Source organism: Belonocnema kinseyi, chromosome 2 (assembly GCF_010883055.1).
Source record: "Belonocnema kinseyi isolate 2016_QV_RU_SX_M_011 chromosome 2, B_treatae_v1, whole genome shotgun sequence".
Lineage (NCBI taxonomy): Eukaryota > Metazoa > Arthropoda > Insecta > Hymenoptera > Cynipidae > Belonocnema > Belonocnema kinseyi.
In genome coordinates, this window is record NC_046658.1 from 60,347,396 (window position 1) to 60,364,097 (window position 16,702).

The following is a 16,702-nucleotide window of genomic DNA, read 5'->3' on the forward strand; positions in this document are numbered from 1 at the left end:
AATCTGAAAAATCTCTATCCCTTCCACACACTACTCCTTTCCCCTGCCGAGTGAGTCACGCCTACCCCGAAAGGGAAATGGCTTAATGGTGTAATAATATAACTTTTCTAAGGATCATCGAAATTTAAAATTTTATTTGGATAATGTGCAAGTCTTTTACTCATCGATAAGAAACTTTAACAAAAAATTCTAAAATTTAAACAAAAAATTTTCAAATTTTGAAAATTCTCTAAATTTTAAAAATTTTGATTGGAAATATCTAATAAACTATCTTAACCTTCATTTTGGGAACCTTAAGAAGTGTATCAAAGGCTGACTCGATTGGACAAATCCTTCAAAAGCTAGCGTGGTTACACCATTAGGTAACCGTACATACAGACACCAAATACATTATACTCTCATGAATGAGAATGTAATTAATTAAATCAACAATTGAAAAAATTATAGAACTGATCCTAACTGACTGATCCCTTAAAAATTAAATGATAAAATTTGAATTTGGTGGTTCGACTTGTATGGGCTTAGTGTGGGTAGGCTTTGTTGGGCCTCTAGCGGGCCACTAATTAAAAAAGATTGAGCTGGGCAGTATCCACAACAGTAAATTTAAATTTTCAGGTATTTTGTTAGTTTTTGTTACATTATAAAAAAATCACTAATTTCTAATTTACAAACAAAATTAAATTAGTTAAATAATTAAAAATCTAAATTCAGCGGTTTCTGAAACCTTAACATATCGATCGATTTATGAGCAATTTTTAAAGCTTACCCTTATGAAAAAGAAGTATTATTAAGCATAAGATCCAGTACATTTTTCGCGAAAAAAGTATTGGATCCAATACTTACCAATACTTCTTTTCATAAGGGTTAGTGGATGATCTAACAAAATTATTGTATAATAATTATATCTTTAGTTCTACAATTGGAAGTTTTTTCCATAAATGTGATGAAATAAAAGAAATTACTTCGGAAAAACAGCTTGAGTTGAAAATTAAAAAAGGCAACCTGTTGTTAAAAAATCCACTTTTTAATAAAAGTAGATAAAAATTTATGAATAATTTCATCTTAAACACCTTGATAATGCATTTAATATGTTTTTTTAAATATATTTAACAAATACATAAAGTCAGATTTTATGTCAAACGTGGCAAGTCAGATTTGATGAGGTTTAAAGTACATGATGTTTTTTCAATATAACTACGCTTCCTCTGCTATTCATTTCGTTTTAATTTTGTTTTAATTCTGTGTCTTCTTAAATCATCTTCTCCTTCTCCGTAAATCATGCATCTCCTGGTAAAAATGCATAAGAAGTTAACAGTTATTCTCATGTAAAAAAACAGTTTGGGAATTTTATCTATTGAGTAATATCAGCGTACAAAAGTTGCGAAAACATGGAAGATAATCGTGCCAATCTCATACGAGCGATGAATGTAAATGGTGAAGTGTCTATGTTGAATGCAGTGTATCATAATGTACAGTATGTACAATATGTACATATTTTGTGCATATAGATCACTGTCGCGCAACATTCTTACATCCCGGAAGAAAGATCTCTTTCGCGGACAATTTTCATTCGCGATGCGTTCCTTGATAATAGTGCAACAGTTTCGGAATTTACTTACATATACATATATATGCGTGTCCGCATAATATCATGGGAAACAAAAGAATAAGAAACAGAGAATCGAGCTGATATACTTTAGATTTAGATAGATGCCTTAAATTAAAACCTGAAATTTCAAAACAGTTTTTTTATGAAACTAGAAAATGTAAGAGAAAAAATTCCGTTAATATACATGTTTAAGAACAAAGTAAAAATTTGCAAATTCAATTAGTAGTATTTCCTACAGTAATTTAGTCGGTTACTATTTGTTTCTTGAATGATTTAGTAATCAATAGAATTGAGCCAGAGGCTTTATTATTTTATTTAACTATCGACTAGTTAAAAACTAAGATAAAGGCCGAAATAATCGAGGACGTGCCTATTGTGGATTTATAAGATTATATTCTTCCTATTCTAGCGTTCAATAATTTAAGTATATGCCTTTTATCATGAAAGGCATATTGAAGCCTTAGGTTAAAATAATTCAACTCTTTACTGGATAAATGATTGCTACTCGGCAATTGGAATTAGTATAAAAACACACTATGATCAAAAACTGTGCAGTACATATCTTTCATGAATCTTTGGAAACAAAAATAATTAATATTTAACAGTTGATTAATTTGAAATATTAGAGAAATAGAACTTATAAATGCTATAGTTAACATAAAAATTAAATATGTTCAACTAATTTAGATCAATTAATATATTATAAATGTTTATAAAAAATCTGTACTTAAAATTGTAATCTTTCTATCTGTAAAAAGGAAGGGGGAAGTTTTGTCACACCTTACACTTTTTCCAGCTCGAAAAATTATCAGTGATTGCTATTTTTAGCAATTTAAAACAAAAAATTCTGTTGATACTGAAAATATTCCTTGGAAAAATTTTTGAGGTTATATTTGTAATTAGCATTTCAAAATAAGTTAGTATACGTGGTTTGAACAGCACGAGAATAGAATTATTCAATTGAAACTGCAAGATGATTTTTAAGTTTTCATATTCTTAATTATTAAACGAAATTCACTTTTAATTAAGCAAAAATTAACTTTTGCAAATTTGTACAGACTTTTACAGATGTTAAATTTTTTGGGTTAATGAACTAATGAATGGACTAATTATTAATAATGAAATACGTGCAATAAATAAACAAATCTTCCAGGTCACATAGTTTGAGAGTGAATAATTGCAAAAGCTTTTGAAATAAGGTTGGCCCGTATTTGGCAAAATGCACTTGTTTTTCTAGAGATGAAATATTTATGATCGAATTTTCTTTTAGCCTTATCAGAGATATGAGTCTGTTTAAAATGAAGCTTTGGGACAATAATAAAAGATGAAAATGTTGATTTATTATCTCAGAAAGTACAGTTTATTTAAGATTATAAAAGTTAATTTTTAACTTTTTTTATTAAACATGAAGGTTATATCTCTTATTATTGATAGAAAAAAGTGGTTACCATTAGTCTCGTCTTTTAATTTGAATTCTTCCTACATAAAGCATCTTCTGTTTAATTTTTTTAGGCATGAAGGAAGAGTTAGAATATTAAATTTTAAATATTTTAAATAATAAATTAGGACAGAGTATTTAAAAACAGAACTGGGGCGATGACTAGAGGCAAGTGTGATATCTGCTTTCCTCTCTTCATCGTGAAATACGAAAATCTGTTAACTGTTCGAGGTTAATTGGAGATGTTAATGAATCTTATTTTTTCAGTGGTAAGAAACATTTTAATATGTATATATTTACATAGATAAATAATTTTGTAATATATTTAGCGATCATACAATTTAAAATAGTTAAGTTTTTCAATACCACTGAATCTGCATTCCAAACTTAAATTTTGTAGTTAAATTTAACGACGGAAAATCTGAATTCGTTAACACACTACCAAAAAAAAATAAAAAATATTTCTTCAGCCAAGTTTTCCTTGATTAAGGTTTGGAGTTCGTCTTTCACAGTTGTTATCATTACGCAGTAACCGCGGGCGTTGGAGGTGACAACAGTCGCATCTGGATGCTTTCTTAGAGCACGACAATCTGCCACTCCACAGGTTTTTAGTCTCTTGTCGTTTGATGGTCTAGAAAATTTCTCACAATGGGTGGCAGGTTTCTAATAAAACCGCCTTCTGAGCGGCTCCTAAATGTCCAAGATGTTCAGTGCATCTTGCGTGCACATTGCCTGTATTCGAAATTATTATAGGATGAATAAATGCATGCTTCCCATTACTCCACGAAAGTTCAATTATGAGAAGCTGTAAGCTCCAGAAGCTACGATCACCCTAGAAGGTAAACAAGTGTGGCGAGTTTACGTAAGTGGAGCTGAAGGTTTCACCTCTGGATACTTTTTTAGAGCTACCAATCTTTTTAGAGTGTTATGATATGTTGACGGACCGCTTATGGGATCTACAAGATGGACTTTGTAGCCATGGTACAGCCTCCTCAGCTCGAAAAGAAGTGTTTGATTCTTCGCTCATTTTTTCTTCCTCCTTTATTATGATATCACAATCGACTGGTGCTGAGAATTCAATCATGTAAATTATCTTCGTCTTTAAAACTAGGAGGACAATATAATGGTATGTTGAGTGGTGAAAAATGAGATTATTATTATTATTATTATTATTATTATTATTATTATTATTGTACCATTGAGCTAAATCCCTTTCGGGATAAACGTGACTCACTTGGTTCTAGCCTCGTTATACTGCCGGGCATCAAGAGTTCATACAAATGAGAGAGGGAAGAGTACAAGAAGGTATTTTGACCAAATTTGAAACAACAATCTTTTCAAAATTTGAAATATCATTAATCAGAGTATAATTTTACAATTTCGTGTAACTTACCCCTCGGCCATATATATTCCCAAAACGACGAAAAAGTAAACAATTTTTAATTACACTTAATTCTTCATAAAATCGATAGAAATTGCATTAAAAAATGACATGCAGTCTAAAAATGATAATTTTTCAAAGTTTAATCATTAGACTAATAAAATTTCTAAATTGGCAGTTGTTCATTTGAATCCAGCTTATGTTGCATGCTGCATCTCAGATCTGCATTCCAGATTCCTCGCAGTCTATAAAATATCTCGAGGACATCTGAAGGTCCGTCGTAGTACTTTGGTAGTTACAAAACGTACTATCACAAGACATACGTTTTTTTAATGAACTTAGATAAGCCAGAAAGGAAACTCCATAGGCGAACTGAGAAAAACAGAAGAGACGCTACTTCAAGATCTCCGGGCATGATATTTCTCTTGATTTGCAAGGCGCGTGAGAGTGTACCCGATTCTTTGGAATACGGACACAAAACAAGCAGGCTTTATATTTTTTAGAGAAACAAAGGCAAAGTAAATTGAAAACCTGATTTTAAATATACCTACACATGGAAACTTGAGTCTTTTGCATGTGCTTGTAGTTGTATATATGCGTACGAGATTCTGTCGCTGTAACACATATATTTTTTCTGTCATTTACAACGCCTTACTCCAAATTGCTTTCACTTTCACGACGACGTGGTTCGATAAAGTTTTGCATGGTGAGGGACGCAAACAAATTTAGTCCATCACGTGTTTCATGGATTGAGAAGAGTTGAACATTTATTATTTACTTGGACCTATTTATGACTTTTTAAATTTTTCAGGGCTTACAGTCTATTGCCTTTATTAACCCATTCCCCTTTTCCGTTTATTCCAATAATTCCCCTTAAAATTAAAAAAAAAAAATCCTGAAATCGAGATTTCTGAACCATTCTTCTCATTTTCCAGAAAATTTCGATTTGTTTTTCAAGAATAAAAACACAAGACGCTAGTATAGATACTCATTTTGATGACGACGCTATACCTGAATAATAAATCAATTATATAGTTAAAAATAAAAACCTTTAACTTATTATTATGTTATAATCATTTATAATATTTAAAACATTATTTTTCACAGAACATTTTTTTGTTTATTAACCCATTAACGATCAAAGCTTCCAATTTTATAACGTAAGTTTGACCACAAAATTTATGGGTATAACAAAACAATAAATAGATCAAAAGTACTGTTCCTTATGTTTTTGGGTTTTCTCATCCGTGGTCAAAATTCGAATGTTTTGACTTCAAAATTAAATATGGCGGTTATTGTATACAAAAATAGTGAATTTTGACGATGGATTCGAATGAAGCTCATCCAAAAACATAAGGAACAGTACTTTTGATCTATTTATTATTTTGTTATACCCATAAATTTTGCGGTCAAACTCATGTTATAAAATTGATAGCTTTGGTCGTTAATGGGTAAAAATAATTCCTAATTTATGCATGAATAAAGACTCCTCACTTCCAGACAAATTAATTGACCTTCAGTATTAATGAAAGTTTGTTAATGAAAAATCATAACTGCTTTCTCTGTGAGGAAGCTAATACTTTTGCTTTTTCTTCATAATTATGAAGCAAAGTGTTCATAAAATCAGCACCAAAAGTTTGAATTCATAGCTACTTTGTATTCAGAATTGTATGGTGCTCATTCGACGAATACTTACCGAGCACTTCGCTTCCTCGTTATGGTTAAAAATCAAATTTATTTTCTTTCGCATAGAGGAAGCATTAATTACTCTTTTTGATATTTAAATTCAATTATACAAATATTTCCATAAAAATACAAAAATACAAATAGGTCAATTAATTCTGTAATATTTTCAAATTTATTAAGATTATGATCTTCATGAAATATACAAATAAATTAACAAATTTGATTCACTTCATTAAAAATTTCTTGATTTCAAAGTATCTGAGATTAAAAATAAAAAAATCCAGTTCGAATTCGTAACGTCCACAATTGGAAGAATCCCATTTCTGAACATGCAACAGTTTGGCAGACGTGTGTAATGATAAATTATGTAAAAAGAATAAGTAATGACGACCGATAACTATACAATCAAATTGATTATTGTTATAGATAATTGTTGCAAGAAATTTTACTGTTTCCACATTTTTGAATGTAGACAATTTTTCCTTCCTCCGTGACCATGTATTTTCGTCTCAAGAAAAATGTCTTGGCACAATAGATTGCTATTTAGAAACATCAACATGAATGATAAGAAGATTTTTCCCGGAAATGATTAAATTTTTATAATTTAATTTTATAGATTTATAAAGCGACATAAACTATCGAAAGTACTTTAACATTTTAAACATTCAGTTTTCGATCACTTTGTTTTCCTATTCAGAAATTTTGTTTCAATTCAGGTAGTTCTGCCGTGCCACTATTAAAATTATTAACCGGCAATAATTTTTACATTCCTTATATTTAAAGCAAATGCAATTTTACTATCTTCACTGAAGATTTCCCTTACCGGCGTAGGGATTCCCTTACTAGATCACCAAGAGAACATAGACAAACTTTCGTTTTCTGTTTTCCACATGAAAACTTGATTTTTACAAGAAACTTATGACTTGATTTAAAAAGAAATGACATGCTATATATATTGTATATGATGGTAGCATTAAATCATACAATCATGTCCACCTAGATTGCCTACAAAATTGTGGACATCGTAAGTTGTAGCAAATATAGTTTGGTTTATTTTGAATATTTTTGAAAAGCTATTAATAACAATATTTAAACGAATTTACCTCAATTTGATAAGTCTAGGAAATATAAAATGAAATTACAGAAAATTGGTAAAATATCTCGTTTTGGGGGGTTTTGATTGTAATCTTTCAATAGGTGACATTAAAAAGAGTTTATCCAATACCCGAGATGGTAATGCGACTTCGACGGCTCGTGTATAGATAGAACGAAGTTATCGATTCCTCAATTGATGACGTTATACTTGTCGAAGTGAGTTTACTTTTCCCACTAGTGGGAGAAGTACTAACTTCGGCTTTTAAAATAATGTTCTTTTTTAGAAAAGATTATATTTTTTTTCCTTCCATTTAACTACTAAACCGCGCTGATCCCTGATTTATTGAAAAATTAAAAAGATTTTGTATGTTATTTATTTCAGAATCAGCTCATTAATAATTAATGACTAAATAATAAATATAAAGAATATAAAATAAAATTAAATCAGAAAAGATCAGAAACATTTGTACAAGAACAAAACTTATTCTTTGATAACTTTTAAAATATTTAAATATATTTGTATCTAAATATAAAGTAATTTATAAATAGTAAAGTATAGGAATAAAAAATATTTCAATTAAATCTTTCGAAATTTCAAAATTTAACTACTTGAAAATTAATAGGAAATCTTCCAAATTGAAAAATGTATAAGGTAGCTTTTAAAAAAAGTAAGTTTAGTCCTAGTTTGGTAGTTTCAAAATTGATTAACAGTAGATTTACGATACAAAAATTAAATAATACGTTACGAAAAATTTGGATATTTAAGAAGACTAAATTTTACACTTAAGATGAACAAACGCCAAAACGCGTTCGGAATTTAATACTTTTCATCCTACAAATGTACCTATACTGAAAGGCTGTAAAAACAAAATAATTTGTAATGTTTAAAGAACCTAATTTAAAATGAATAAATCTCAATTTGAAAGCACATAAAATAATAAATTTAGTAGTGAAAAACTTAAAAATGCACAATATTGATTTTAAAATTATAATTGGATAAAGTATTACAAAATAAAAATTTTATCATTTAAAAATGTTACTTTCGAAAACAATTATATTATATTTTAAAGTCTACGTCAGGTAGGGTGGCCGAAAAATTCTATATAAATAAAAATAATTAAATTCATAATGAAACAGAACTAAAATTTATTTATTTTCAATACCAAAAACTCAACTTGAAAATAATACCTCATAATTTTTTTGTCCATAGAAAATTGGTCAAAGATTGAAAATTTGACCGCGCTGCCCAAGGGTGAAATAATAATACACTCTTAAAAATTTATGTTGAAAACTTCCACTACATGTATTGTTTATTTCCGAAGCTCAAGGTAACGCTGCAATACATAATGTTATAGTTTCCAAATTTTGGTATTGGTATGCTACCTACATGTATTTAATTTTATGATACAAGTCTAGTAGCTGGATATCTCGACACCTGTTGAAGCGGAAAATTACAACAACAAAAAATGTAAATAATTTCTGAGAACACTTGTTCCTATCAAGAAAAAAGAAATTCTCTGACGGAGCCAAAATTTTTCTTAATGTATAGTGTATAACGCGCGTATTTATGGAATTCAAGGAATTCATGGATTTAAAGGAATTTGTGGAATTCACAGAATCGATTGAATTAAAAGAATTCACTGAATTCATATAAAGCCCGGAATTCAGCGACTTCATGGAATTAAAGGAATTAATGTAATTTAAGGAATTCATGCTATGCACGGAATACAAGGAATTCACAAGATTCATAAAATTCATGGAATTCCTGAAATGTACAGAATTTATGGAATTTAAGGAATTCAAAGAGTTAAAGAAATTCACAGAATTCATTAAATTCACGGAATTCAAGAAAATCACGGAATTCAAGAAAATCAGGGAATTCACGAGATTCATAGAATTCATGGAAATTCCGAAATTTAAGGGATTTACAGAATTCATGGAAGTTTCGTAATTCAAAGAGTTAAAGAAATTCACGGAATCCAAGAAATTCACATAATTTAACTAATTCACAAGATTTAATTAATTAGTGGAATTCACGAAATTTAAGAACTTCATCAACTTCAATGAGTTAATGAAATTCAATGAAATCACGGAATTCTCCAAATGTATAGAATTCATGTAGTTCCACGAATTCCTTGAATTCCATTAATTACATGAATTCCTTGAATGCCTGGAATTCCATGAATTACATATTTCTCGATTTCCTTTAATTTTATGAACTCAGCGAATTCTGTCATTTTTATAAATTTTTTGAATTCCTTGCTGACTATTAATTTTCTAAATTCCTTGAATTTCGTCAATTACTTGGATTCCATCAATTTCTTTAGTTTCATGAATTCTGCAAATTCCGTAACTTCTGTGAACTTCACAAATCCTTTATTTCCACGAATTCTGTAAATTTCATGAATTCCATGAATGTTATAAATTTCGTGAATTTCGTGAATTTAATAAATTTCGTGAATTTCGGGAATTCCTTGAACTCTGTGAACTCCGCGAATTCCTTGAATTCCATTATTTCCGTAAATTCCTGGTGCATGATTTTCGCCTTACAAACGTTCTAAAATACGTATTGGAATGCTGGACGATGACTTTCCGATTTACAACACTTACAATACATGTATTGCAATTTCGTCATTCCAATACCATGGTTGCACTTTTACCTTGTGCTTGTATTGTAGAATTCTGGTAGATGTGTTGTAGAATTCCCCAAAGGCAACTATTCCGCTCTACGTCATTTTCAATTTACGGAAACTTCTAACTACGAAATTCGTAGGATATACAATTAAATTCTGCAGAGAAGAAAAAATTTCTGCAGAATAAAATCCTAAAGTCATAATAGTACCTGTAGTTCACAATAGCTCAGGTTGACGGTTTAGACACATCCTGGATTATTGTTTTCTCAATTTTTAGTTGAATTTGCACTTCCAGATGGAAGAGATAATGTGCGTTTTATTCTGGATAAATAGCTATTGTAATGAGGAGATTGTTTTCCATAAAATGGAATTTTCACAATTTTCTCTCAAACAGCAAAAGATCACTCTTTTGTGGTTTCCAGAAAATAGTTTTTTAATTTTTTTTTTAATTTTGAAGAAAAGAAAACATAAAAAAAACTATTTATACGTTTTTCGGCGAATTTTTTGAATAAGACGATAAACACTATCGAAATTCGAAAATAAATAGAAAACGTTTCAAATAGGCCAAAAGCTATACAAGTTGAAAGAAGCCATTTTTAAATGAAACACAACATTCAAATACGCATAACTTGGTAGAATATATTTTTTAGGCAAATCTGAAAAATATGTATCGCCTAATTTCTTATACAAAACAACATATTTCGTCTATGAGAATTCTTGCAACTGCAAATGTAGAATCTACCTGATACATTCAATAAGTTGTTAAATTACTTTAATTTAATTTTCCACATTTTAAATTACTTTTTTGAGAACTGATTAATTAAGCAATGAGAAAATGATTAAGGCTGATGGAACTTTCCCAGTTTTATGTCCTATCATGGAACAGATTACGCGGAAATAGAATTAATATTGAATTAAGAAAATATATTTACATATACGGACGATACAATATTCTTTTGATCTAAAAAAATATGTCTACTCTCCAAAAAATGTGCTAGATTAAAGAAACTTGATTCTGTTTGCTTCAGTTAATTTTCTTAAGACAAAGCCAAATATTTTTCGATCATGAAAAAATTGTATCATCCGTATTCGTACTGATATTTTCTTGATTTAATGCTTATTTTTTCCGGTGTAATTACAAATTTGCTCTTAAACAATATAAAACATCTATTTCTTTACATCTTATATAAATAATTATATGAAAATCCTGAACTATTTTGCAATTATATATGTCTTGCCGTTGTGTTAAAAGAAATGACAATTTTATATGTGTTTAATTTTTTTTGTAAATGAACGTAAAATTTTTATAACAGTTCGCAACCGTGAAAGGATAATTTCTTCTTAAATGGTAAAAAAAAAACAAGATTTGACGAAGTTAAGAAAGTGATTGAAACATAAGGATCAGTCTCAATTATTTCTTCTGATCGGCTTTAGCTCACGTGTGAACTTTTGTCGAAAAGAAAGTGAAGCGGTGAAAGCACGAGAGGAATTTATGGGACCTTGGCATTTTTTAATGTGAAGAACGGCATGAGAAAATCGCTTTTCGTTGTTCTCGATTCACAAAGATCGAGATCTATGCGAAGAATCTCGATCGTTTCACGATCGGTGAAGGTCTTGATGTTACTTACTCAATGCAACCAATGTCATGCCTTTTTAGCGTAATAGTACACCCATTTTACAACGGACGCAAACAAAAAAGTAGGAAAATAAATAATTAAAGTACCCCCTATAAATTTTGCAATTATTTGTAAAGAGCTCTCCTGAGCTCTCCCCACAAAAGAGAGATCTTTTGCTGTTTGAGAGAAAATTGTGAAAATTCCATTTTATGGAAAACAATCTCCTCGTTACAATAGTTATTTATCCAGAATAAAACGCACATCATCTCTTCCCTCTGGAAGTGCAAATTCAACTAAAAATTGAGAACACATAAAAGTTCGGGGTTTTTAAGAAAATCAACTTCAAATATTTTCAGGAAAACGGCCATAATTTTTTTAATTTGGAACACTATCAGAATCGAAGAAGAAATTTTAAAGATCTGAATTAGTTCAAAAGTTATAAGGGCTCAAATAAAAAAATTTCTTTTTTTAAAAACTAAGCAATAAAAACAAATATGCACATTTTTATAGATTTTTTAAACCATACAAGCGACTGTTCGTTTTTGGAATATGCGACTTATATAGAATGGCTACAAAAATATTTCAATAAATTAATCAGGTTTTTATAAACTTAGGCTATTCGTTAAATGCGGAAATTGTAAAAAATAGCGATTTTCGTCCTAATTTCAAACTGTGCACAATATTTCTCTTTCGAATCATATTTCCTCTTTATTTTTCTTACTTAATTATGCAAATACTGTGTTGAAAAGTCTATTACCATTATAGTTTTTCCAATCTAGAGAACATTTTGTAAATGTTTTATAACTTGTGCTAAAAATTGGTAATGAATCATTTTTAACTGACTGAAATTTTCTATTTTAAATTAAATTAATAGTGATAATAGTTTTTCCGGCAAACATTTACTACAAAAAATTAAATATATCTAAAGTTTGAAAACAAAACAACTTTTAATACAAAGTTTTTTTTATAGCTATACCTATTTAAAAGAAACTAGAAAGGGACGATTCAAGCCGATATCAAAGAACTGAAGATTTAATCACTGCAACTTTTTACAGTAACTGATTTAATCGACACCAGGAAAAACCGATTATCTGAAATTGTTTATTCATTAGAGTAAAAAATTATATGATATTGTAATAACGATTTATAAAGTATAAGATTTTCACGAGTTAATTTCACCACAGAGGTCCACATTTGGGTTCGGACCTCATACTAAGTCACCAATCATATAAATACAAAAATTTATATTTCTTTTATTACTTAAACCGTGACAAGAAATGTGCTCAGACTGACTGAACATTTTTTTGAAATTCGATAATTTGTAGTCTGCATACTAAAGGATGAACCTAAGGTTTTCTAAAGAAAAATTAATTTTTGGTTATAATTGTAAATTTTAACATACTGTTTCTAAAGCTTATGATGCAGTCTATGCATAAAGAAAAGAAAATTGTGTTTTTTAATGTTATAATTATAATATTTTATTTTTACACTAATATTCTTTAAGTTCTTCTTAGTGTACAATAAAATTTAGTGGAAATGATTGATAAAAATCAATTTTAAATTCGGCCACGGAATGGCAACGGGGTTTAAAAAGTGAAAGAATTATTTGTTTAACTTACGAAAAGTGGGAAAATGCGCCAGTGCATTTTGAGGGTGGAAAAGTAAGAAGTGGGATGAGGTCAATGTGAATAATAAGCACTCACGACACTTACAGGAATAAGACAAGACTTATCAAGTCCAGAATAAATCGCGATAAAATGACCGATAAACTAACGACCGATGATTGATTCGACTGAGAGAAACTTTTCCAATGAGCCTACAACTGACTTTAATCGTACCGAACTTACTGAACACATTACCCGTGGCTTACCCACTCCGAGGCTGGACCAGTGTCACTGATGTGTATGGGGGCAGCGTAGTTGGCAGTTGCACCGCCTTCGCAATTCCCTATTAAAGTGGGCTTAAATCGAATAACAGAAGACAGAAGAAATCCCGAGGCTCTCTGCATACCGATTGTTTGTTTCATATAACATTCCTGCCTGATCTTTCACGTACAACAATGGATCTCGTAAATGATCAGGAAATCAAAATAGTCAGCATTTCACATACCATTTATGAAGAATTTTATTGATTTTAACTTCATCTTTATATTATCAAGATGTTTTTTTCAGAGAAAGTAGTATATATTATTAACGAATGAGACTTTTTCGAATTACTCGTCTCCGGATCGCACTTAACTCGCCTTTGGCGCGTGCTTGCTCGCCTACGACTCGTACTGAAAAAATAAACGAGTCCAAAAGTATCCAATATTTTGGTGCATACGATATTCTTAAAAGTTTTTAAGATTTTCAGTAATTTAAGATAACTTATATCGCTTAGAGTTGGAGCAAACTGTCGACGCGATCAACTGATCGATTAGCGATTACTTTTTATGTACCCAACATATGAGCTCATAGATTTATAATTTCCAATATTCACCTCTTGTCACACTTTCGCAAAAGATTACTTTTGCTCCCTCTGACGCTAAAATCTTCAATATGTCCCAGGCGAAAATATTATGTATAGTTTATAGATAGTGGAAAGTATTATATATAATATTCCTTTTTTATATACATTTTTTGTATAAAACAAATGAATAGGATATGTAACACTTCCCACTATATTAATCTATATATAATTTTTTTGCCTGGCGTTATAAACAAGTATAAAAGTAGAGGAATTTTTTTATTTTTGCAGCCCAAAGGGCGTAAACACGAATTGAATATGCAGATAGGTGCAAAATTAGAATGCAAAATTTGACCCTAAAATACACAAATTCCCTCAGAGCAAGATAAATAAAAGCTTGTAAAAATGTAAGTCGTCATCTCAGTTCAGTCAAATTTATTTAATTGCTGTTTAATTAATAATTATCGTAAAATATGTAAATGCGGTTTGATCATGGGTTTTGCAGGCTGAATGTAGATTGTCGTGTTTTTTTAACACCTCTGATAGTATTAATTTTTTGGTTTTATTTCGGCTCCATATATGGGCCCTCTTCAGTGATTTAGGCTAGAAACAGTTTTTTTGGTTTATTTCCCATTTCTCACTAAGACATGTTGTAGGGCGTCGACTTTTTGCATTTAACATTTATTATTATTCTATGTAGCTAAGTTATAATTACAATATTTAATACATTTTTATTCAATACTTGATATTTTAAATCAGTTTCTAACAATCGTACATTCAAGAAATTAAGTTCTTACCAACCGTACCTTTGAAGACATTAAATTCTTATTTATGACGTCTACGTACAGTCCTACGTCATTATTGTACTACAGTAATTTGTGTGTAATACTGATTTTTATTTTTAATGAACATGATAACCATTAATAGAGCGCAACTGCGAAATTATAAACTTGAAAACGTATGATACGGAAAAAGAGAAAAATAAGAAGTGTCAATCTGTTGCTAAGTTTAAAAATAAAATTCTTAGTGGTTTTCACTCCCCCTCCCCCTATTCTAATTACTCCAGGTACACGGAGAAAAATGGATGTTCAAACGTAACATCCAGGTTTTCAGGGTTAACATATTTTATGTTTAACCATAGGACAACAATCTAGATGTTTGAAGTTAGCATCTGTAGATATTAAAAAGTGAGATCTTACTATGGAACATCCAAAATGTTTAATTGAAATATCCGAGATATTATATGTATGGTTATGTCAAATACTGGCTGCAAATATTTAAGGAGTTTACTTATTTCTAGTAATTTAAGGAATTAATTGATAACTTATTTGTGTATTTAAAATTAAACTTCAATGTTCTTACATGCACGAAAAGCTTATAAAGGGTGGTAGGTTATAATGATACAACCTGCAATTTAGGATCATGCTTCCCTCGTGTATACAGACAGAAGTGGTTATCCAATTTTAATTAAGGAAAGCTATGACTTTGATTCTTTTGAAAGGTTCCAAAATTGTAATATTCTGCAATTGTAATATCAAAAATATAGAACCGATAAATTTAGTTGTGAGATTCGAATGCGCAATGCGCATGCGTTCGGGAGATTGTAACATCTGAATGTGTTTCAGTTTAACATATAAATATTTTTACCCCTAACATCTCAAAAAGATAGTAGACGTTTAGCATGGATATCTACATGTTAGGTGGTACAATATTACCCTTTGAACATTTACATTTAAACATCCATTTTTCTTCGTGTACGGTTGTACCTGAATCAAGTATTGAATAAAAATTTATAAATATTGTTATTATAACTTAGCTACATAAAACAATAATTAATTTTACATACAAAAAGTCGACGCACAAAAATATGTCTTAGAGAAAAATGTGAAATGAACCAAAAAAACTTTTTCTAGAATAAATCACTGAAGAGGGCCCATATATGGAGCCGAAACGTATGATGGAAAACTAAATCTTCTTCATCATTTACGGACCCCAATTCCACAAAACCAAACAACTAATATTTTACTGAGGGTCGCAAAAAGATAATAAAAAACCCTTATAATAACATTACAAAGACTTCAATATCGTTATAATTAGATTACCATTTTGATTTTTTTTAGTCATTCAGTAAGAAAATATCAATAAAAAAAAGTTCCTTCACAATTTTTGAAATTACTACTACCCCTAAATTATTTAACTTTTGTTATATATGTACGGGTTTTTGTATTATTTACTAAATTGACCCTTAAATTTGGTCATCTATTTTTCTAAATTTTGTGACAGATGCAACAAACATAAAAAATATCTAAAATCTTTAGTAAAGGTTTACAATCTTCTAAACTATTATTAAAAATATGAATTTAAATGATTTGATAAAATGGATAGCCCCTTATTTATAATTGATCAAATTTTTGATTTCGATTGTAAATTCATATTTATAATTTATAAATATGCATCGAGCTTAAATAGGACAGACAATTTAGACACTTTATAATTGGTAAAATGTGAATATTGCGTTGCAATTTTGAGAAAAGGTTCCAAATATATATGAGCACATCTGTCTGGCAAATCTGAGATTTTATTTTGTTTAAATAATCCGAGTATAAAAACATTTTCAAACATCGAATTATTTACATGAAATAAAAAGAGAATAAGAAATTATTTTCGAAAGTTTATGGAGCTCTATAGAGCATAAGCAAAAGTTACACAAAGTAAATACATCTCAAGAAAATGCTCCTCCATCTTTGTCTATTGCCAGTACAGGTTAAGTGCCATGGTACCATTTTTATTAAAGTTATT

At 29.6% G+C, this 16,702-nt stretch overlaps 1 protein-coding gene across 1 annotated transcript in view; it reads right to left on the reverse strand.

Moving 5' to 3' along the window:
• The window catches only part of LOC117167942, a 78,243-nt gene extending 64,916 nt beyond the window's left edge, over positions 1–13,327 (reverse strand). Inside the window, exon 1 of the mRNA XM_033353200.1 lies at positions 13,078–13,327. Within this exon, the coding sequence (XP_033209091.1) occupies positions 13,078–13,104 (27 nt within the window). The 5' untranslated portion in view covers positions 13,105–13,327. The remainder of the gene's footprint in view (positions 1–13,077) is intronic.
• Between the last annotated feature and the right edge of the window lie 3,375 nt (positions 13,328–16,702).